The sequence below is a fragment of the Dendronephthya gigantea genome, unplaced genomic scaffold (genome assembly GCF_004324835.1).
Source record: "Dendronephthya gigantea isolate DGI-Jeju-01 unplaced genomic scaffold, DenGig_1.0 000161F, whole genome shotgun sequence".
Taxonomy (NCBI): Eukaryota; Metazoa; Cnidaria; class Anthozoa; order Malacalcyonacea; family Nephtheidae; genus Dendronephthya; species Dendronephthya gigantea.
Genome location: NW_021163171.1, coordinates 167,042 through 190,905, shown reverse-complemented (window position 1 = coordinate 190,905; position 23,864 = coordinate 167,042). Strand labels below are relative to the sequence as shown.

Sequence of the window (23,864 nt, the reverse complement as noted above, 5' to 3'; positions counted from 1 at the left end):
CACAACTACATGAAATTAAACGACATTTAAGAAATTTGGCGGAGAAATAACGAAGAATTGCAAGAATCAATGAACCTTGATGATTTCTAAATGCAAGATGATAGTATCAACGTCATCTCTTAGTGGTAACAAGCGTTTATATTCTGTCTGTTCTTGGGCGAGATCACTTTGGTCAGACCTTACGCGTTGGTGAAAATAGTCATAGATAACATCTTCAAGCCTGCGAAAAATATAAAATAACATTCAGTTAGAACCTAAACAAGCTTTTTTCAACGAAACCGGCTGTTAAATTGTCGCTAAATTCGACAACAATTAAACGTTCTTGGACATAAAACTCTGTGTTCTATCAAAGCGATTTTTAACAAGATGGATTCTTAGTTCTTGCAGAGACAAGCGGGATTTCTTTGTCAAAGAGTTTTGTTCAAAACCTGGTCATGAAAATACTTCATTTACAAGGGCAACAGGAAGAAATAAATTGGTTACGACACGGGAAATTTAACTGCAAGACTTTGCCAAGAAAAAATCCTTGCCTGAAAGACTTAAGATTCTTGTATTCAACGGACATAAAGAAATATATAACGTATTTCTGGAGTGGTTTTGTAAAGCGGTTAGGGTCTGTTCCTTGAGCCTGGTTACCTGAGATTAACCGAAGTGTGAGATACTTTTGAGGTATGGAAATAAGTCTTCGTTGAAACCAAACAAACACATGCAATTGTTAGAATGACTACACAACTACCAGGATCATGTTATTTACTCATTTCAATACCTCAAAATCATCTTACGCTTCGTTAGATGTCGCTAAACCGCGGGCTCATGTGAACAGCCCCTTTAGTCACTGACCTAACACTTACCTGAGTATCTGGAGTGATATCGCAGAACGCAAATTCTCAATTTTTTCATGGAGCGAGAGAACTGTGGTTAGGACTTCAGTTTTGATTTCCTCTGGGACAGGCTCGGCTGTTTCATCTGGTGGAGAACAAAGATTGACTCCAGCCAGACGAATCACTTCGAGTTTAGGCAAAACGTTATTGTCAATTTCGTCTTGACATTCCTAAAGTTAAACAAAGATAAATATTGAACTTCCATGTAACGAAGCATCGATTTAATGAATCAAAGATCAATACATTTACTGTCCTGAAAGATTAGCACAAAACACTACTCTTAAAAGACAATATAAAGTTTGAAATCTTACCCGGATATTGCGATGGACAGCCTCAATCGCTTCATAGCTTTTGTCGATATTTTTCTCAGCTTTGAACTTGGATTCAACTTCACTAACGGAGGTTTCTAAGTCTGAAGCTTTCTCCTTCCATTGTTCAAACGTTTCCACACCAGCTACGCCATCTTCTTTTTTGTCAACTTTCATATCGTGAAGAATATATGTTACGGCTTGGAGTGAATCAAGACCCTAGAAATTTGAAAGAACTTCTTTAATTTCTGTATCAGTTCTAAACTGTTCTTCCTAGAGGTCCAGTAAGGATCATCTCTTATTGATCCAGTGTTACTACAGGAGGAAAACTAAACTAAACTAACTTTATTTATACTGAATAGCTCTATCAGTTCTAAACTGTTCTTCCTAGAGTTCCAGTAAGGATCATCTCTTATCCATCCAGTGTTACTACAGGAGGAAACCTAAACTAAACTAACTTTATTTATACTGGATATCTCTATCAGTTCTAAACTGTTCTTCCTAGAGTTCCAGTAAGGATCATCTCTTATTGATCCAGTGTTACTACAGCAGGAAACCTAAACAAAACTAACCGGTATTTTCACCCAAGCTACTTTATCGATATCTGTATTGAAGTTCTTCCATTTCGTGTTCAACTGTTCAACTTGCACACTCTGTTCGGAGGTTTGATCGGGATCCCTCGGAAGTTCCTCGTGAAGTTCATTGACGCGATCCACGAGAGCCTGGTACTCACCGATGTCGACGCGACGATACTGAAGAAGGAATTAATCAAACAAAAAGATATAAAACATATTAAGAAACCTTCCGAAATTTTATCCACAGTAAGTTTTAAAGACTTTATCAGTTATTTCACGGCGAATGTAGGAACAGGTTCCTGATAAAATGATAATTAGATTTTGGAAACAAATTTAGGACCATTTTCAGTAGATTCTAAAAGGAACCCGTCAGTACTTGATGGCTATTTTGTAGAAATTTTATAGATTTCATTGTAATTCCGTTGTATTTCTCGAGTTCTTGTTGTTATAAATTGATTTCCAAACGGATTATCAGAGCTTTCTTAGCCTCAGTCAAGGTAATTCAGTTAAAACAATCCCGGCTTTCGAATTACTAATGGATAAAATCAAAAAAGCTATCTTGGATTTCGCTCAATAGAACTAAGGCATTCCCAAATACACGCACAAGATATTTATTTATCATAACTTACAGCTATTTTATGTATGAGTTCGTTCGCCGTTTTTAACTTTTCAATACGTCCTTCATCAACTTTTTCCAAATCTTTCTCGGATATTTCGTCTTTATAGTTTATTTTATCGGATCCATCTCCATCTTCTTCGGCTTTCTTGTCAACAACAACGTCGCCTGGTTTAAGTTGAACTGCGATTTCATTAAAATCGTCAAGAAAGGCACTCGTGTCATCCGCCCAATCGTTCACAGACTCCAACAACTGCTGCACTTTCAAGGCTTTGTGCTGGTTCGCTTCCAGCTTAAAAAGTTTAAAATATAATTCAAAATTTCACGATTTAAACTGTATTACCTCAAATTTCACCTTTAAATCTTGTAAACTACAAGGGTATATTTAAACAGCTAATACATATGATCGAATTCAGAAACAACTTCGACTAAATTTGGCCTAAAGAATACAATTCTACGTGCGATGAATTAATTTTAAAATAGTTTGACTTCGGTCAGGCAAATTTAAGGATCAAACATGCTTAAATTTACGCGTAATAAAGTATTGAATACCTTATTTAGCCGAAAACGTTTGCCTAAGTCTTCAAACTAATATACCTACCTCGTTTATTCCGATCGAAATATCTTGTGAAAGTTTCCTATTTCGTTCAGCAAGGTCGTTTGTGTGTTTTTCAATGTTTTTGCTGGAAGGAGCGTCTTCACCGATGCTTTTCGCTAGTGCAGAAGATTGTTGTTGGAGTTTCCAAATACCTAACGAATTTTCCCGCGTTTCTGCCTGCATATTCTAGAGAAAGATTTAGTTTATCAAACAAGGAAGAATTTCGTAAACAAACACTGTGTTGTTGACATATTTTATGAAGGTTTGCACTGTTAAATATTTTAGTACGAGTTGAAAATCTACCTTGGCTTCTCAAAAGCACTCGAGCACTTTGAGATTTCAGGTAAATTCAAAATTCGAGCGTTTAAACGGACTTCTCAAACTTAAAACAGCCTAAACATTTAATATGTGTCGTTTCAAATTAGTGTCAAGTCTTTGAAAACTTTTAGTTTCAAAAGGAAATAAATTACGACTGTTTTGTTGGCAATTTCGAGTGAAATTCACACACAAATACAATTCGATCCATACACGATTCAAATTGAAATAGAAGAATCTATATTCCAGCTATATTCGTGTCCAGAAATTAAGACTATTATCCCTTAGAGACTATTTCAAAAGTTCCGGTACTTTCCCTCCGATTTCAAAACTCCGGTGAGACAAAGAAAATACAACGAAATCTCTTTTAAAAACATGTTTATTGATATATCAGAATATGACAAATGCAATAAAATGTGACAGAATTTATTACAATTATGATTTATTTACAGTAATCACAAACATTGATTGAAATACACTATCTTTTATTAACCTATTTATTTACATATTGTTCACACAACAACAGCAGTGGGCCAGAATTTTGCTTGAGACATTTCTGGAAGTTCTTCCCAAGAATACCTTTCAAAGTTGAAACCTTCAACTGACTTCAGCCCTCCTTGCTCATCATATCCTCCCAGGACTACAATGTTGTTTTCAATAACAACTGCAGTACATCCCTTCCTCTTACATCTCATTGATGGCAGCATGTGACTTTGTTCTGTCTTGACATTGTAAATGATAACTGTATCTAATGTCTTGCCATGTTTGTCAACGCCACCAATAACAACAATGTTGTCTCTCCATCTCACAGTTGCCATATCACTCACTTCATACGGCAGTGGTGACAACTGTTTCAGCTCATTCTTCTTTATATCGTACAGTACGACACTGCTGAGGTTGTCTTTCCAATTCCCAGTTGTTCTTCCACCAACTATCAACAATTTATCATCAAATATTTCCATGCTGTGACGTTTTCTTGGTTCTGGCATTCTTGATAAGGTCTTCACAGTATAGGGAGGAACAAGCTGGACTGCTCTGATCAAGTCAGATGAACCATTTCCATTATCACCTCCAGAGACTATCAAGTGATCATTATACAGCACACTGCTGTGGTATCTCAACTTATCAGGTAGTTTAAAAGGACAGTCACTCCAGTGTGTTGAGAGATTAGGGTTTGGGTCAATATTCATTCCAATCATATCATCAAAAATTCCAGACCAACCACATTCACCCCCAGCTATAGTCATATGATTGTTATAAATAAATGAAGTCGCTGCCCAACGTTTCTTTGGCATTGATTGTAATGGCGACCATGTTCTTTGACGCCAGTTAAACATTTCTACAGAGTTAGTTCCTACACCTCCAGCAACAATTATATTTTCCTTATCACCACTTGGTCTATTTCTTACTTTTCTTGTGTTTTCTTCTTTCTTGTCCTCCATCGTGATAAGAACGTCCTTCATTTCATCAAAAGCTCTGACCAAAGCTGTTTTCAATCCTTTCACTTCGTTGTTAACCGCTTCGAGTTTTCCTTCCATATCTGCTTTTATATCTGTCATCTTTTTGTCCAAATTTGTTATTTTAGTTCCAATTGTTACATTATTCTTCTCGATATTCGCCATTCTTTCCTCCATATCTGCCAAAGTTTTCGTTATTTCTCCGCACGAGTGACACTTCAACTTTCGGAATTCACAGACTTCACTTTCATGGTGAATAAGATCACGTTTGTTGATAATTAAACCACAGCCTTGGTTTGTACAAACGACTGGTGTATATCCACATGTAACTTCATGGCGGTCAAGATGCTGCACTTCTACAACTTCTTGACAACCTCTGTCGATGTAAACGCAACGAATTTTTGATTCATTTAAAAAATCTTTTACCATTCGTGAAGGTTCAGCCAAAGTCTCTACGGTCAGTTCATCAGCACACGTTGGACATGTTTGAGAATTTTCTAGATGTTTCGTAATACAACAACGGCAAAAAGAATGCTGGTTTCTCGAACACATAACCGGCTCTTTTAAGACGTTGAAACAAATCTGACAAAGGAAATTTTGATTGATTTTGTCCACAAACCTTTCTTCATCGTAGCCTTGTATATATGAAGCCATATTTAACGTCGTTCTTGTGTCGTAATAATAAAGCAAGTTCTGTGTTGTTTGTCGCTCTGTAGTATAAACCTCGCTGTATAGACTGAATATAGATACGGGGTTCGTTCTTGGAGAAGTCGTTCTTAGAATTTGCTGCTTGAAACATTCAACAAAACGATTCGTTTTAAACAGACAAATATCGCTTCTTCGCGAAGTATTGAAAGCGTCTTTTCAAAACCGCAATTTGAAAACATGAAATATTATCACCTGCAATTGGCCTGGTCGCAATTCGTAAACAATAATTTTGCAATTAAAATATGAAAATGAATTCAAAGAAAACGATACTTTTTACGAAGAAAAATCACTCTTAAATACTTTCATAAAAGTTTTTATACTGAAGCCTGAACAAGCCGATGAACTTTCATGAAAATATTTCGAAATAATTAAACGTGTGATGGCCTGTCATGAGTTGTGCAGACGAGCTTTCAAGCATTACCAATCATAAAGTGAATATATGCGATGAAAATTTCGATTTTCAGGTTTTTAAATAATCTGAAAACTTAATCTTTCCGGATCATTTCAATACCATCCTTGCCAAATAACTCCGACAAGAACTTGAAGAATTTGCGTTTCAAAGTTGGGCTGTGAGAATATGAACTAATAAATTCCTCGCGACACAAGTGCCCTCTTATATAAACACTGTAGCATGCACTGAGTTAAATTGGAATTTCTGGATAATTTGCACAAGATTCAAACGAATTTGCGTATTTTAGATGCAGTAAACGAGTTAAATGAATAGAATCATGTCAAAATGCGACGATCAGTCATTCGTGATCTGTTGCAATTCAAAATTGAAAACTGAACTGAATGATTAGGGCAATGAGGTTTCACCTGATAGATGCGCAAATATTGACGCTTTTCTGATTATGTTACTTGCGGTATTTCTATTTTATATTTTTGTTGCGTATATTTAAATAGTTCCTATAAAGAGCTATAGTTGCAGCTATACAGCGATTTCCCATTACAGTGGATATATATGTAATATTACTAATATACATCTGAGAGAAACAAACTGTATACAATTAAAATAATATAAACCTATAGGGGATTTAAGATCGAACTATCGCAGTTTGTCCGTCATGATAAATTGATAATCAGTCATATTTAACAGTTGAGCTCGCGTTGTTTAATAATAATTTTAAGTTTCTCGTATGACTCGTTTGCGCGCCGTTTGTGCATGGTTGGTGAATAAACTGCGCTGATATGGGCTTGTTAAGTTTGTTATTTGTAATTTAATACCTTATCACTGAAAATGTATGGTTTTGCCATTTGCAAGATGCGCGACTAGCCCAAATTATACTATAAAGCTAGGAGCTATAAGAACGCAAGTTCATAGGGTCATGGTGTATAATAGATTATGATCACATTTCAACTACAAAAGCTCATTTTATTCTCCTGTGAGGCTTCTGGTTTGTTCTTGCTTTATAATTTTGTCAATACACGCATTTGTCAATATATAATAATATTGCGCTGTATTCATTTCTTTTGCGCAATTGCTTGATTTGATTCCCTATTCACTGAACGTGGTTGCTGCGCAGTTTCCCGCAAGGCGCAAGATACCGTCTCCGTCCGCCTTCCTCACATAAGCAACCAGCTCAGACTGATAGAGTTGTACAACAGACGACCCCTTAGGACTGGCGTCTGGCGACTGTTTTTTATTTGTCGGAGCTCAAACCGTTCGTTATCGGTTTTTTAGATTAGAAAAATCTCCAAGCTACCGTTCGCTGATGTAATAGTAATATAGTTTGTTTTTCTTCAGGCAAACGCTTCGTTTGTCACAACACTGCATACGTCATGCACAAGCCTGAAACTCTCGACACCAGTTTTTTAACAGTTTACGACTGAAAAACGTGTAATTTTCATATTATTTCGACCGTTTTGAAGACTTTCGCAGCGCTTTAACTATAAACAAAACTTATTTTTACCAAGTCAAGTGAATCAAATTCTTACGAAATTGAACAATTTCAGAATTTTCACTTTTCCTTGCATATACACTCTAAGGGTGCTCTCGGGTCTTTGAAAACTAATTTTCTTTTTTGTAAGTAATTTGTAGGACTTCTTTCGATATCAAAAGAAACATTTTTTGGCAGGGTTTTAATTTCGAATGGAATTCACAGAGAATTCAAATTTCGAGCCAAGATTCAAATTAAAATTGATGATTTTCTCAAATTAACAGCATCAACCCACTAGAAATTGTTTCAAAAGTTCAGGTGCCCTTGCTCTGATCTTAAAACACTGGTGTGAGACAAAAAAATAAAGCCAAATATTCTTTTGAGACACGTTTATTAATATATTAGACGACATTAAATGCAATAAAATATGACAGAAAATTTAACAATTATTATTTCTTCAGAGTAATCATAAACATTGATTGATCAGCGCTATTGTTTATTAACCTATTTTTTTACATTGTTCACACAACAACAGCAGTGTGCCTCTGTCTTGCTTCAGACATTTCTGGAAGTTCTTCCCAAGAATACCTTTCAAAATTGAAAGCTTCAACTGACTTCACGGTCTGATATTGATCACCCCACCCTCCCAGGACTACAATGTTGTTTTCAATGACAACTGCAGTACATTGCCACCTCTTACATCTCATTGATGGCAGCATGTGACTTTGTTCTGTCTTGACATTGTAAATGATAACTGTATCTAATGGTTGCCATCGTTTGTCAGCACCACCAATAACAACAATGTTGTCTCCCCATCTCACATTTGCCATATCACTCACTTCATACGGCAGTGGTGACAACTGTTTCAGCTCATTCTTCTTTATATCGTACAGTACGACACTGCTGAGGTTGTCTTTGTATCCATCAGTTGAACGTCCACCAACTATCAACAATTTATCATCAAATATTTCCATGCTATGACCTTGTCTTGGTTCTAGCATTCTTGATAAGGTCTTCACAGTATAGGGAGGAACAAGCTGGACTGCTCTGATCAAGTCAGATGAACCATTTCCATTATCACCTCCAGAGACTATCAAGTGATCATTATACAGCACACTGCTGTGGTATCTCAACTTATCAGGTAGTTTAAAAGGACAGTCACTCCAGTGTGTTGAGAGATCAGGGTTTGGGTCAATATTCATTCTAATCATATCATCAACAATGCCAGACAAACCATAGCAACCCCCAGCTATAGTCATATGATTGTTATAAATAAACGAAGTCGCTCCATAACGATCCTTTGGCATTAATTGTAATGGCGACCATTTTCTTTGTCGCCAGTTAAACATCTCTACAGAGTTAATTCCTCCACCTCCAGCAGCAATTATATTTTCCTTATCACCACTTGGTCTATTTCTTACTTTTCTTTTGTTTTCTCCTATCTTGCCCTCCCTCGTGATAAGAACGTCCTTCATTTCATCAAAAGCTCTGACCAAAGCTGTTTTCAATCCTTTGATTTCGTTGTTAACCGCTTCGTGTTTTCCTTCCATATCTGCTTTTATATCTGCCGTGTTTTTGTCCAAATTTGTTATTTTAGTTTCAATCGTTACATTATTCTTCTCGATATTCGCCATTCTTTCCTCCATATCTGCCAAAGTTTTCGTTATTTCTCCGCACGAGTGACACTTCAACTTTCGGAATTCACAGACTTCACTTTCATGGTGAATAAGATCACGCTTGTTGACAATTAAACCACAGCCTTGGTTTGTACAAACGGCTGGTGCATATCCACATGTATCTTCATGGCGGTCAAGATGCTGTAATTCTACAACTTCTTGACAACCTCTGTCGATGTAAACGCAACGAATTCTTAACTCATTTATAAGATCTTTTACCATTCGTGGTGGTTCGGTCAAAGTCTCGACGGTCAGTTCATCAGCACACGTTGGACATGTTTGAGAACTTTGCAGATGTTTCGTAATACAACCACGGCAAAAACAATGTTGGTTTGTCGGACACAGGACAGGCTCTTTCAAAACATTGAAGCAAATCTGACAGAGGAAATTTTGACTGACTTTGGCCTCGAAGCGTCCTTTATCGTAGCCTTGTATATATGAAGCCATATTTCACATCGTTCTTGTGTCGTAATAATAAAGCAAGTTCTGTGTTGTTTGTCGCTCTGTAGTATAAACCTCGCTGTATAGACTGAATATAGATACAGTGTTCGTTCTTGAAGAAATGATTTTGAACTTTCTGTTTGAAACATCCAACAAAAAAGCCCCGTTTTAAACAGACAAATATCGCTTCCTCATGAAGTAAAAAGCGTCAAAATAGTAATTTGATCTTAGCCAAACAAAACCTCTCAGGAAATACCTAAGATATTTCAGGGCTTATGAGAGAAGGTCATCACCTGCAATTGGCAATAATTTCGCAATTAAAATATGGAAATGTGTTTCAAGAAAATGATAATTTTTACCAAGAAAAATCATTCTTAAATACTTTTATAAAAGTTTTTATACAGAAGCCTGAACAAGCCGATGAACATTCATGAAAATATTTCGAAACAATTAAACGTGTGATGGCCTGTCATGAGTTGTGCAGACGAGCTTTCAAGCATTACTCAATCATAAAGTGTATATATGCAATGAAAATTTCGATTTTCAGGTTTTTAAATAATCTAAAAATTTAATCTTTCCGGATCATTTCAATACCATCCTTCCCAAATAATTCCGACAAGAACTTGAAGAATTTTCGGTTCAAAGTTGCGCCCTGAGAATGTGAACAAATGAATTCCTCGCGCGACACAAGTGCGCTCTTATTCTATAAACACTGCAGCATGCACTAAGTTAAATTGGAATTTCTGGATAATTTGGACAAGATTCAGACGAATTTGCGTTTTGTAGATGCAGTATACGAGTTAAATAAATAGAATCATGTCAAAATGCGACGATCAGTCATTCGTAATCTGTTGCAATTCAAAATTGAAAACTTGAGCTGATTTAATAGTAATAAAGTTTGTTTTTCTTCAGGCGAACGCTTCGTTTGTCACAACACTGCATACGTCATGCACAAGCCCGAAACTCTCGGTACCAGTTTTTCAACAGTTTACGACTGAAAAAAACGTGTATTTTTCATATTATTTCGGCCGTTTTGAAGACTTTCGCAGCGCTTTTACTACAAACAAAACTTAATTTTACCAAGTCATGTGAACAAAATTCTTACGAAATTTAACAATTTCAGAATTTCCATTTTTCTTGCAAATACACTACAAGGGTGCTCTCGGATCTGAGTTGAAAACTAATTTTCTTTTTTGTAAGTAATTTATGGGACTTCTTTCGATATTAAAAGAAACATTTTTGGCAGTGTAAGGTCTTAAATTTGAATGGAATTCAAAGAGAATTTAAATTTCGAGCAACGATTTAAATTAAAATTAAAGATTTTCTCAAATTAACACTATCAACCCACTAGAAATTGTTTCAAAAGTTCTGGTGCCCTCGCTCTGATCTTAAAACACTGGTGTGAGACAAGGAAAATAAAGCGAAATATTCTTTAGAGGCACGTTTATTGATATATAAGAAGACATCAAATGCAATAAAATATGACAGAAAATTTAACAATTATGATATGTTTACAGTAATCATACACATTGATTGTTCTGCGCTATTGTTTATTAACCTGTTTTTTTTTACATATTGTTCACACAACGACAGCTGTGGGCCACCACCTTGCTTCAGACATTTCTGGAAGTTCTTCCCAAGAATATCTTTCAAAGTTGAAACCTTCAACTGACTTCAGCTCTCCTTCCTCACCGTTCCCTCCCAGGACTACAATGTTGTTTTCAATAACAACTGCAGTACATCCCCACCTCTTACATCTCATTGATGGCAGCATGTGACTTTGTTCTGTCTTGACATTGTAAATGATAACTGTATCTAATGTCTTGGCATGTTTGTCTTTGCCACCAATAACAACAATGTTGTCTCCCCATCTCACAGTTGCCATGAGACTCACTTCATACGGCAGTGGTGACAACTGTTTCAGCTCATTCTTCTTTATATCGTACAGTACGACACTGCTGAGGTTGTCTTTGTAACGGTCAGTTGTACTTCCACCAACTAACAACAAATTATCATCAAATATTTCCATGCTGTGACCTTGTCTTGGTTCTGGCATTATCCATAACAACTTCACAGTATAGGGAGGAACAAGCTGGACTGCTCTGATCAGGTCAGATGAACCATTTTTCTTTTCACCTCCAGAGACTATCAAGTGATCATTATACAGCACACTGCTGTGGTATCTCAACTTATCAGGTAGTTTAACAGGACAGTCACTCCAGTGTGTTGAGAGATCAGGGTTTGTAACAATATTCATTCTAATCATATCATCAACAAAGCCAGACCAATCACAGCAACCCCCAGCTATAGTCATATGATTGTTATACATAAATGAAGTCGCTGCCCAACGTTTCTTTGGCATTGATTGCAATGGCGACCATGTTCTTTGACGCCAGTTAAACATCTCTACAGAGTTAGTTCCTACACCTCCAGCAACAATTATATTTTCCTTATCACCACTTGGTCTATTTCTTACTTTTCTTGTGTTTTCTACTTTCTTGCCCTCCATCGTGATAAGAACGTCCTTCATTTCATCAAAAGCTCTGACCAAAGCTGTTTTCAATCCTTTGACTTCGTTGTTAACCGCTTCGAGTTTTCCCTCCATATCTGCTTTCATATCTGCCGTGTTTTTGTCCAAATTTGTCATTTTAGTTTCAATTGTTTGATTATTCTTCGCCATTCTTTCCTCCATATCTGCCAAAGTTTTGGTTATTTCTCCGCACGAGTGACACTTCAACTTTCGGGATTCACAGACTTCACTTTTATGGTGAATAAGATCACGCTTGTTGACAATTAAACCACAGCCTTGGTTTGTACAAACGGCTGGTGTATATCCACATGTATCTTCATGGCGGTCAAGATGCTGTACTTCTACAACCTCTTGACAACCTCTGTCGATGTAAACGCAACGAATTTTTGATTCATTTAAAAAATCTTTTACCATTCGTGAAGGTTCGGCCAAAGTCTCTACGGTCAGTTCATCAGCACACGTTGGACATGTTTGAGAATTTTCCAGATGTTTCGTAATACAACAACGGCAAAAAGAATGCTGTTTTCTCGAACACATAACCGGCTCTTTCAAGACGTTGAAGCAAATCTGACACAGGAAATTTCGATCGATTTGGTTCACAAACCTTTCTTCATCGTAGCCTTGTATATATGAAGCCATATTTCACGTCGTTCTTGTGTCGTAATAATAAAGCAAGTTCTGTGTTGTTTGTCGCTCTGTAATATAAACCTCGCTGTATAGACTGAATATAGATACAGTGTTCGTTCTTGGAGAAGTCGCTCTTAGAATTTGCTGTTTGAAACATTCAACAAAAAGTTCGTTTCAAACGGAGAAATATCGCTTGTTTGCGAAGTGTTGAAAGCGTCTTTTCAAAATAGTAATTTGCAAAAGCAGGAAATACCAAAGATATTTTTGAATCTTTTGAACAAAAGTCATCATCATGCAAATTGGTCGCAATTCGTAAACAATAATTTCGCAATTAAAATATGGAAATGAGTTCCAAGAATATAATACTTTTTACCAAGAAAAATCAATCTTAAATATGTTCATAAATGTTTCCATACTGAAATCTGAACATATCTCGCAAGTCGCAAGTGCCATGAAAGTATTTCGAAAGAATTGAAGTCTTTATTCAATTCATCTCAGATCTGAATTCAACAGACAATCAGACTTGCTGCTGAGATGCGAAACAAAAAACCATTAAATATGAAATGGTTTAATGCTTCTATTGATGAACGAGACAATAATGGCATGGTTTTGACCGAGCTAAACTTATCCTATCCTTCGTTATTTTTGACCATCACAGCCAAGACAAGTTTCTTCTAATCTTAAAAGACTTTCGCACGTCAATTTCGGAAACAAACTCGGCTGCAATATTCGAGTATTTGAACTCATTGTTTACAAAAGCATTAGAAATCTCACCGAGAGACTGGTATTGATTGAAAACGCGACAAAAACAAGCCGAATCAATAGAACTATTTAGCCGAGTGTATACAAAAATAACTGGAAATCGCCATTGCCAGATTTCGAATATGCTTTTAATGTGTGTCTATTAACTTTCAGAATCGATTTTGCGGTCAAAATATAAGGCAGAGAAAAAGCACCAATAATTAATTATTCGTCTATTCTATGCTTTCAGACAAAACAGTTGGTAAACTGGAATAAAGATTAGAATTTACCAACTATTAACAGTCGGTCATCTATTAAAAATCTACCATAACTAATTTTTATATTTAGTATTTATATCGTATCTCAAACAATTGGAATACAAATCTCCCAAAAACATTAAAATAACACAGGAAATTTAACAGCTCTGGCAAATCATATTAAATCTATTTATTCAATCAGGTCTTACCTCTAGCTGTTCCACTCTGTCCTTGGTAATAGCGTCATCGCCTGGTTTAACTTCTTCTGAAACATTTTGCAAGTTTCTCTCTTTTGCATCGATAAATTCAATCGTCGTTACTTCGTGAGCTCGAAATTCCTCCCAGTTGGCGATGACTGTGTTCAGATATACCGTTCTTTTCGTGGCCCAAGCGAGTAAAACTGCCCAGCGAGTTTGAAGGGCACGAACTTTAGCGATAGTTTGTTTCTTGAGGTCACTCATTCCCTCGCAGACTTTCAAAAATTCTGACATTTCATTCCGCTTTAGTTCTCGTAGAAAATCCTAAAAGACAGTGTTCGAGACTGCAGTTATTAATCAGAACAAATACGCTTCAGTTTAGGTTTGCTCCTGTAGTAACACTGGATCAATAAGAGATGATCCTTACTGGACCTCTAGGAAGAACAGTTTAGAAGATATCCAGTATAAATAAAGTTAGTTTAGTTTAGGTTTCCTCCTGTGGTAACCCTGGATCAATAAGAGATGATCTTTACTGGACCACTAGGAAGAACAGTTTAGAACTGATAGAACTATCCAGTATAAATAAAGTTAGTTTAGTTTAGGTTTCCTCCTGTAGTAACACTGGATCAATAAGAGATGATCCTTACTGGACCTCTAGGAAGAACAGTTTAGAACTGATAGAGCTATCCAGTATAAATAAAGTTAGTTTAGTTTAGGTTTCCTCCTGTAGTGACACTGGGTCAATAAGAGATGATCCTTAGTGGACTTACTTCATGAGATTGTTTCAACTGTTGGAATCCCTCAAGGTCCTGTACATCCCCAGCTTGTGGTAACGACATTCTTCCCTCATTTTTCGTGATCCAAGCATCGCGAATTTCAACCTCACTTTCGATCAAAACTAAAAACTCACGATTCATTCTGCAACAAAAATATGTCGAAGTTAACCCATTAGCTTGCAATGCACCCAGATGTGACCTACTTTTGTATTTTACTCTGTCTAATGTCAGATGATTTTACTCATCAGTGGAAGAGTACTGTCAGTTAATAAGTTAACAAAACTATCTGTCAGTGTCTCTTGTTAACCCATTAGCTTGCAATCCACCCAGATGTGGCCTACTTTGGCATTTACTCTGTCTAATGTCAGTGGAAGATCACTTGATATGAACAAAAACCAATCACCTACCTCTTGTACTTATTCACAGCAGCCGCCGGTAATCCATCAGTTCTTGGAGATAAGGAATGAACGCGTTCAATAATCTCCTCTTTGTTTTCCGGACTCAGATACTCGTGTTCCGAGACAAGCGCTTCTGTTTCTTTCAAAACTTTTGCTGAACGCGTGTGCAGTGTTTCAATAACAAAGACAGACAACTAAATAAATAGAAACAATATTTCATTCCAAGGATTTCCTCTTGCAGAATGGAGAAAATAAAATTAAAACATTAAAATTTCTTCTTTCAAAATCTCAATGGTAAAATCCTACAAACCTTCATCTTATTCAACTGTTCCTTAGCTTCATCGTAATCACTGGATAGTTCTTCTGGTTCAACCCAGTTTTCTCCCTCTGTCACTGCAAGTTCTATCGAGTGGAGTGGTTGGCCGATTGATTTCACAACAGTTGTATACAAACTGGAATATAATAAAAAACATTACTTGTGAAGCTCTATCAGTTCCAAACTGTTCTTCCTAGAGATCCAGTAAGGATCATCTCTTATTGATCCAGTGTTACTACAGGAGGAAACCTATACTAAACTACCTTTATTTATACTGAATAGCTCTATCAGTTCTAAACTATTCTTCCTAGAGGTCCAGTAAGGATCATCTCTTATTGATCCAGTGTTACTACAAGAGGAAACCTAAACTAAACTAACTTTATTTATACTGGATAGCTCTATCAGTTCTAAACTGTTCTTCCTAGAGGTCCAGTAAGGATCATCTCTTATTGATCCAGTGTTACTACAAGAGGAAACCTAAACTAAACTAACTTTATTTATACTGGATAGCTCTATCAGTTCTAAACTGTTCTTCCTAGAGGTCCAGTAAGGATCATCTCTTATTGATCCAGTGTTACTACAAGAGGAAACCTAAACTAAACTAACTTTATTTATACTGGATAGCTCTATCAGTTCTAAACTGTTCTTCCTAGAGGTCCAGTAAGGATCATCTCTTATTTATCTCATTCATGGGGAAGGAATATTAATTTAATCATTTATATCATGAACAAAAGGAGTAATAATCCTTCATACCGTTTATCTTTGCGTTCGGTATCGGCTCGTAAGTTGTCGTAGGTGGTCGTAAAGTTGGCGACATCTTTTTCTATCTCAGGAACTTTCTTCACAGGGAAAATATTGTTCTCAATCATTCGTTTTGATAGTTCTTTATAATGCAGGAAGGTTGGTTCTCCAGAGGCGAGATTGCTTTTCAAATGCTTCAATAAAAAAATCCAAAATTAGCGAATGCAGGGGCAACTCTTTCCCAGAAAATTAATCGTTTCTTATCGTTTCAAGAATTTCAGCTTCTGAAATTACCTGTACTTTTTTATATTCGGCATCAGAGGCTTCCAATCCAGCAACATCTTCATTGATTTCTTTTGATTCCTTGGAACAAGAATTAATCCAACGATGGATCTTTTTCCTTTGGTCTCCTTGGTAGGAGATTAGCGCACGATACAACCTGTAATTTATTGGTAATGGTTATACTGGATAGCTCTATCAATTCTAAACTGTTCTTCCTAGAGTTCCAGTAAGGTTCATCTCTTATTGATCCAGTGTTACTACAGGAGGAAACCTAAACTAAACTAACTTTATTTATACTGGATAGCTCTATCAGTTCTAAACTGTTCTTCCTAGAGATCCAGTAAAGATCATTTCTACAACATTACCTCAATCTCTGGTCTCTGGTGTTGAAGTCAACAAACTGTGCACCAACAGTGAGTGATTCTAGAGTGGCTCTTATCTCATTCTTCTCATCTTCTGTATATTCAGGTGACTCCAGCATTCCTTGAGCTGACTTCGTAAGATCGATTAGACAAGGCCTTCCATACGCTTCCATGGCATCAATACATGCCTAACAATTCAAATATAAATACACAATCACAATCTCACAATCACCAGCTATTCACAGAACTACAGTGCCTCGCCGTAAAACTTTGGTTATTCAGTAACAAATCCCAGAGAAAAAGATGCGGTCAAATTCAATCCAGAAACCAAGAAACCCACCTTTGTATCAGATTCACACTCCCTCATCTCTTCATAATCTTTACTATCAACATCTCTGATGTTCATTTGCAATCGGTGCAGAAAATCTCGGAAATTTACGACGACGCTTCTCCATTGGTTCATATCCAGAGTCACGTGACCGCTGTAAGGTTCCACGGTTACCTTCAGGGTCCCCATATCAACCGTATCAACAGGTGTACCGGCCGCTGGTGTTGGTTCAGCTGGTGGGGATGATTGAAGTTCCACAGTGTGCTGAACATCAAACGTTACTAGTTCCGCCTCGCTGGACGCTTCAGAAAGCTCGGGTGATTTCTACAACGAAAAATATCCCAGTTCATTTATTTATTTACTCAAAACGCGATGCCAAAGCTTTAAATCGTCAAATTCATTAGGTTTTATATAATTTATCAAGAACAACATACCACTACTTCAATTATAGGACCTAAGCGGGTGTCAATCTGTTCAAATCTTTCTCCAATCTCACAGATTCTTGCTTCAATTGAGTTGACGCCATCCTCGTCCACGTCATCTTGAATATCATCCACCAGAAGTCGAACACGTTCAATACGAGCTTTGTTTAGATCTTTGGCTTGAGAATTGTCCTGTGTGATAATTTGGAAACGGCAAAGTTTATTGGTTAGAATGTTTCGACCAGGAATCACTACTTATCAAGTCTTGTAGTAAACTGGATCAATAAGAAATGATCCTTACTGGACCTCTAGGAAGATCAGTTTAGAAGTGATAGAGCTATCCAGTATAAATAAAGTTAGTTTAGTTTAGGTTTCTTCCTGTAGTAACACTGGATCAATAAGAGATGATCCTTACTGGACCTCTAGGAAGAACAGTTTAGAACTGATAGAACTATCCAGTATAAATAAAGTTAGTTTAGTTTAGGTTTCCTCCTGTAGTAACACTGGATCAATAAGAGATGATCCTTACTGGACCTGTAGAAAAAACACTTTAGAACTGTTGGAGCAATTGAGCTGTTTAATTTCTACCTTGATATCATCTTTTATATGTTCCATATTACTCCGCAGTTGTTCCTTCTCCTCTTCACTTAGCCCCTTGGATCCACTAGTATCCTCATCAGCCTCGTCTCCAGTCTTCACTTTCTCTTCCTCGTCTTCTCTTGGTTCTTCCTCAGGCTCCTTCGCAAAGGCACCGTCGACACTGTGACGTGCGTGGCTCAACGGCGAAACACAAGCTGGACGCAACTGATCTTTTGTGGAATCAACTTCATTTAGTTTCCCGTCTGTGTCATCCAACCAATTGCTTACAACGTCCATATAGGAATAAATCGCTTTGATTGTTCTGTTCGACTTCTCAATCTATAGAAAATTATTAAGTGTACATCAATACATTATCCAGTGTTACCACAGGAGGAAACCTAAACTAAACTAACCTTATTTATACTGGATAGCTCTATCAGTTCTAAACTGTTCTTCCTAGAGATCCAGTAAGGATCATCTCTTATTGATCCAGTGTTACTACAGGAGGAAACCTAAACTAAACTAACTTTATTTATACTGGATAGTTCTAAACTGCTCTTTGAAATTCTTACCTTTTCAATTTTGCTTTCAATATCTTTCTGGAGTTTTTTCCAACAATTATCGAAATCTTCAATCTGCTTATTTACTTTCTCTGCACCTTCCGACTGTGGGTTGAGATTTACAAGCAGGGCTTGCCCCGTGTTCTTGAAGTGAACTAGACTTGGAGACTGCTGGATTACATCTGACTGTAGGCTCTGAAATAGGAATCAGACATTATAATTGTATTCCAGATGCTCTCGTTTGATCAAGCAATGATAGTTGATGAAACTCTCATGTAAACTCTCGCTTGTCATCTCTCATGCAACTCTTTCTCCACATTTAACCACGGAGGAAAAGATTTCCCTACCTTAACCATTTCCAATCTTTGTTGAACGGCATTTTCATCAGCTAAGTTGACTGGCGTATCTAGAACTTGCAACTCAGCATCTTTCTTGTCGATCCAGTCAACCAAAGCCAATTGTTCCTGTCGAAATGCCTTCCACTTCACAAGAGTCCCCTGAAGAAAGATCTTTCTTTGTTCCGCCCAAGCGTTAAACTCGTCCCAGCGCTTTTCCAGACTCTGTAATTCCGAAAGTGGCACCTCTGGATCGATATCCTCTGTGTCACGTATTTGTCCCAACACGGAACGAACGTTATTCGTTTTCAAATCTCTCTGAAACTCCTGAAAATTGACAGGCAAGGCGGGCGATTAGTCTTGGTAATGTTTGAAAGCAATTTAGGAGTTAATAGTGTTAATCACTCACTTCGTGTTCGTCCAGTTTATTTTCGAGATCAGGGATATCAAGAGCATCAGTTGTGTCGGTCTGGTCCAGACGAGGTTCGTTTGAAGTGATCCATTCCGTTCGTATTTGGATTAACTTTGTGAGATTTGTCAGATAAACGGCATACACTCTGGAAATAATGGGAGATATAAACACATTCAAATACCACAATAAAACTTCGAGTAACTTCACAAAAGAGTTGTGAAAAGTCATTCTTTTCTAAGCTATGAAAAATTCTTTTCAACCATTCTGTTTTGTTGGTTAAAAAACATTTTGTAAAAGCTTTGTATTTAGAGATCACTATCAGATAACTTAATGCATATTCAGGATAGGCAACTGCGCCGCAAAATAACCCATTTTACAGCAAATATTTCCAGATAGATATCGAGTACTTACTTTTCGTATTTCTCCTTGGCAGCGTCGGGCAATTCGTAAGTTCTTTTGTCCAAATCAATAACCCTCCTTCGTATTTCCCTTTTGTCGTCTTTGGGGAAGATATCAGCCGATAGCAAGGTGTTTGCTGTGTCAAATAACTTTCCGCTATCTTCCTCCAGTTTATCTGACGTGCTGACAACGCTCTAAGCAAAACCAAATGATATAAACAGAGTTAAGTCACAGAATACCTATGAGAGGGAAAACTGTTTTTTTGCCTCAGTGACTCTGCAAGAACCGTAAATGGAAGCAATCAACCCCCTGCAAATATTAAAAGATGGGCTGTTGGCAGGGGGGTGGTATCTTTCAATGATTCATCACTCAGCAAGTACCGAAAATGGAGCCAATCACCCCCCTGCAAATATTAAAAACGGGCTGTTGGCAGGGGGGGGTTTCTACCCATGATTCTTCATTCAGCAAGTACCGTAAATTGAAGCAATCACCCCCCTGCGAATATTGAAAATGTGGCTGTTGGCAGGGGGGTGACAAGGTGGTAAAATACATAAAATCATCCCTGGAAAACATCGATATCCCAGATCATTTCAAACTTACTTGCAAATTACTCAGTTCTTCGTGTGTAGCGGCTGGATCTTCGGGTTTTGATTCGATTTGAACAATCTGTTCACCTTTTTTAATTTCTTGTTCCGTTTCATCCAGTTGCACGCTCAGGAGTTCATAGATTGTCTTGTACAAGCTGAAAAGGATTTTGAAATTCAAAAACACCTCCAGAATCGAGTTCAAAAACAATTAGACCTTTCAAATTAACCGCATGGCTTTTCCTTTTCAAGGGCCGGTTGTATCAAGCCCGTTTATCTTAAACGGAGGATAAGTTCAAAATAGAAAGCAAGTCTATCGTTTTATTCAACAAGCAAACTAAATGTTTTTAACCTTAATACAAAGATACTGTTTACAACTACATATTCAGTGCATAATATTCAAGTTGACTCATTCAAGAGAGATGTAAGAGTGTTATTTAATTTTGACTTATCCACCGTTTAAGCTAAAAGGCCTTGATACAATCAGCCGCAGAATATGAGGACTTAATTTACAACAACAAAGGTAGTCTTACCTGTTTTTTCTGTTCTGTACATCTTCCAAGATTTCGTTGTATCGTATTGAAGAATTCTTCATATCGTTCTCAGCATCTTTGGCCTTCTTATCAACAAGAACTTCCTTCTCTAGGACAGTCTTGGAAAGCTCGACCGTTTCGTGGTAATTTGGTTCCCCTTGTGCCAACACATCTTCCATTTCCTGCAAGAAAAAGCTCTTGTTTTGATCAAGTACTACCTTTTTTAACCTTAGCTTGCAATGCACCCAGATGTGACCTACTTTAGTATTTTACTCTGTCTAATGTGAGATGATTTTACTCATCAGTGGAAGAGTATTGTCAGTTAATAAGTTAACAAGACTATCTGTCAGTGTCTCTTGTTAACCCATTAGCTTGCAATGCAATACTTATTTACCTTAATTTTCTTCACTACAATCAAACCCTCATCAAGATCTTCTATATCATTTGGAATTTCTTTTGATTTCTTCTCACAATTCTTCAACCATTTGGTGATTTCTTTTCTTCGGACATCAAAAATGTTTATGATAGCACGATAGAGCCTGAAAATATTTCGAAAAAAACTTTGGTTGATGTTTCCTCCTGTAGTAACACTGGATCGATAAGAGAGATGGTCCTTACTGGACCTCTAGGAAGAACAGTTTAGAACTGATAGAGCTATCCAGTATAAATAAAGTTAGTTTAGTTTAGGTTTCCTCCTGTAGTAACACTGGATCAATAAGAGATGATCCTTACTGGACCTCTAGGAAGAACAGTTTAGAACTGATAGAGCTATCCAGTATAAATAAAGTTAGTTTAGTTTAGGTTTCCTCCAGTAGTAACACTGGGTCAATAAGACATGATCCTTACTGGACCTCTAGGAAGAACAGTTTAGAACTGATAGAGCTATCCAGTATAGATAAAGCATTTCAGGTTTTAGATGACGGGACATACTTGTTTTTATGATCTTTAGTTTGCCTGAGGATTTGCGCGCGTTCAATTGCAATATCTTTACAGTCATCTTGAAACTGTTCTTGGAATTCAGGAGCGGTCAAAATCTTGTTCTTTTTCAGTTCGTTCAAGTGAACTTGGACTTCCTCAAATTGCACTTGATTCGTCTGAAATGTTTCTTCGTTGTTCTGTGAGGGAAGATCATCGTCAAAATCATTGTCTTATCTTGAATATATTTAGATTACATTATCGAACTGTTTCTCCAATGCATTTACCTTTAGTGAATTTCTTGAACCGACAATTTGTCTACAAACTCAACCAGCATTGAATAACAAAAGAAGCATCTAAAGGTTACCTCTAATGCTGAAAGCTGATCTAAAACGGTATCAAGATCTTTTCCTGGTGGCGTGATCAGTTGAAGTTTGACTTTTTCATCACCAACTTTGGCATCGCACTCCAGTATCCTATCATTTATATGCTGTACAGCAGCATCACGCAATCTGGAATGACGTGAGATTTATTTCAGTGAACTTACGATTGTAAATCAATGCTGAGCTACTTTAGGTATAAATCCGTTTTGAAAGATAATTTCGCTACATTAAGCTTACATTTTGAGGCGAGTTTTGGATTGGTTCAAATTATTTAATCCACAGAGAGAAACTAAACGATCAATTTTGAACTTTTGTCTCGACTACAAGAGTCAAAACTACAGTGAAATGTGTAGAAATAAAGGTGAACTATACCTCAATTTTCGTAGTTCCAAAGCGCTTTGCAATCCTTCGAGATTTTTTTGTGAAGAGTTCACGATGTCATCAACGTCTTCTTGGGCAACTGCTGGATCTTGATCAGAGATTTTTTCACCAGACGAACGAAGAGAGATGAGTTTTGGCTTAAATTCCGTGTTCATCTTGTCGATGATGTCCTGAAAAAACGCAGAAAAAAGCGTCCTAAATAAGTCCTTTTATCGTTCGGTTTTGAATCGATTAATGAAAAGGCAATAACCTAATTTCTCGAGGTTTCAACATATATAGCACAATTTTAATCCAGGAATGGTTATTTTCTTGAACACGCACCTGCGTTTCAGTTTCAACTTTTGTCAGACTGGAGTAATCCTTGACATCAACATCAAATTCTTGAAGAGTGTTTTGTGATTTCAGCAAAGACTCGTCAATTTCAGCTGCATCTCCCTTCCATGAACCATAGTCCACAGTTAGATCTTCAGGAAGAGACGATTCAACTTCTTCAACTTGGATTGCTTTGATTACCGCGGGCTCCTCCTGGAAGAAAACAAATGTTTGTTTAAACACGATTTTTAATAATCATTTGCTCGTTCCAATATCCAGTATGGATCCTCTCTTATTGATCCAGTGTTACTACAGGAAGAAACCTAAACTAAACTAACTTTATTTATACTGGATAGCTCTATCAGTTCTAAACTGTTCTTTCTAGAGGTCCAGTAAGGACCATCTCTTATTGATCCAGTGTTACTACAGGAGGAAACCTAAACTAAACTAACTTTATTTATACTGGATAGCTCTATCAGTTCTAAACTGTTCTTCCTAGAGGTCCAGTAAGGTATTCAAGGAAGTTCTCGCAAAACCTATGGGTTACTAACAGATTCACGTTCTTTCACAACTTGGTCCATTTTCGTATTGAGATCATCCCAACGATTGTCGAACTCTTCCACTTGTTTTTGAAGAACATCCCTCGCTTCTTCGCCGAGATCTTCGTTGAGACTTGCCTCCAGTTCCTTGGCACGTTGAACGCGTGCCTTTTCCTCTGGCCGCTCACCCAAACGAACAGAACACGCCATCCATTATATCTTCAAAGCACCCAGTTGAAAACTACAACAATATTTCTCAGGGGCCGGTTGTATCAAGCCCGTTTAGCTTAAACGGCGGATAACTCAAAATTAAATAACACTCTTACATCTCTCTTGAATGAGTCAACTTGAATATTATGCACTGAATATGTAGTTGTAAACAGTATCTTTGTGTTAAGGTTAAATACATTTAGTTTGCTTCTTGAGTAAAACGTTAGACTTGCTTTCTATTTTGAACTTACCCGCGGTTTAAGTTTAACGGGCTTGATAAAACCGGCCCCTGG

General features: G+C 37.1%; 1 protein-coding gene across 1 annotated transcript in view; it reads right to left on the bottom strand.

Moving 5' to 3' along the window:
- The window catches only part of LOC114537627 (dystonin-like), a 33,201-nt gene extending 9,644 nt beyond the window's left edge, over positions 1-23,557 (bottom strand). The window contains exons 1-28 of the mRNA XM_028558693.1: positions 23,374-23,557; positions 22,832-23,035; positions 22,502-22,680; positions 22,114-22,258; positions 21,762-21,946; positions 21,226-21,370; positions 20,832-21,013; positions 20,315-20,456; positions 19,727-19,908; positions 19,313-19,460; positions 18,916-19,230; positions 18,581-18,763; positions 18,018-18,347; positions 17,442-17,621; positions 17,020-17,331; positions 16,683-16,867; positions 16,330-16,474; positions 16,048-16,229; positions 15,289-15,430; positions 14,988-15,172; positions 14,575-14,722; positions 13,817-14,128; positions 2,982-3,164; positions 2,394-2,672; positions 1,762-1,941; positions 1,193-1,408; positions 852-1,051; positions 76-220 (exon numbers count right to left, since the gene is read on the bottom strand). Of these exons, the coding sequence (XP_028414494.1) occupies positions 76-220; positions 852-1,051; positions 1,193-1,408; positions 1,762-1,941; positions 2,394-2,672; positions 2,982-3,164; positions 13,817-14,128; positions 14,575-14,722; positions 14,988-15,172; positions 15,289-15,430; positions 16,048-16,229; positions 16,330-16,474; positions 16,683-16,867; positions 17,020-17,331; positions 17,442-17,621; positions 18,018-18,347; positions 18,581-18,763; positions 18,916-19,230; positions 19,313-19,460; positions 19,727-19,908; positions 20,315-20,456; positions 20,832-21,013; positions 21,226-21,370; positions 21,762-21,946; positions 22,114-22,258; positions 22,502-22,680; positions 22,832-23,035; positions 23,374-23,403 (5,364 nt within the window). The 5' untranslated portion in view covers positions 23,404-23,557. The remainder of the gene's footprint in view (positions 1-75; positions 221-851; positions 1,052-1,192; positions 1,409-1,761; positions 1,942-2,393; positions 2,673-2,981; positions 3,165-13,816; positions 14,129-14,574; positions 14,723-14,987; positions 15,173-15,288; positions 15,431-16,047; positions 16,230-16,329; positions 16,475-16,682; positions 16,868-17,019; positions 17,332-17,441; positions 17,622-18,017; positions 18,348-18,580; positions 18,764-18,915; positions 19,231-19,312; positions 19,461-19,726; positions 19,909-20,314; positions 20,457-20,831; positions 21,014-21,225; positions 21,371-21,761; positions 21,947-22,113; positions 22,259-22,501; positions 22,681-22,831; positions 23,036-23,373) is intronic.
- Positions 23,558-23,864: the final 307 nt, after the last annotated feature.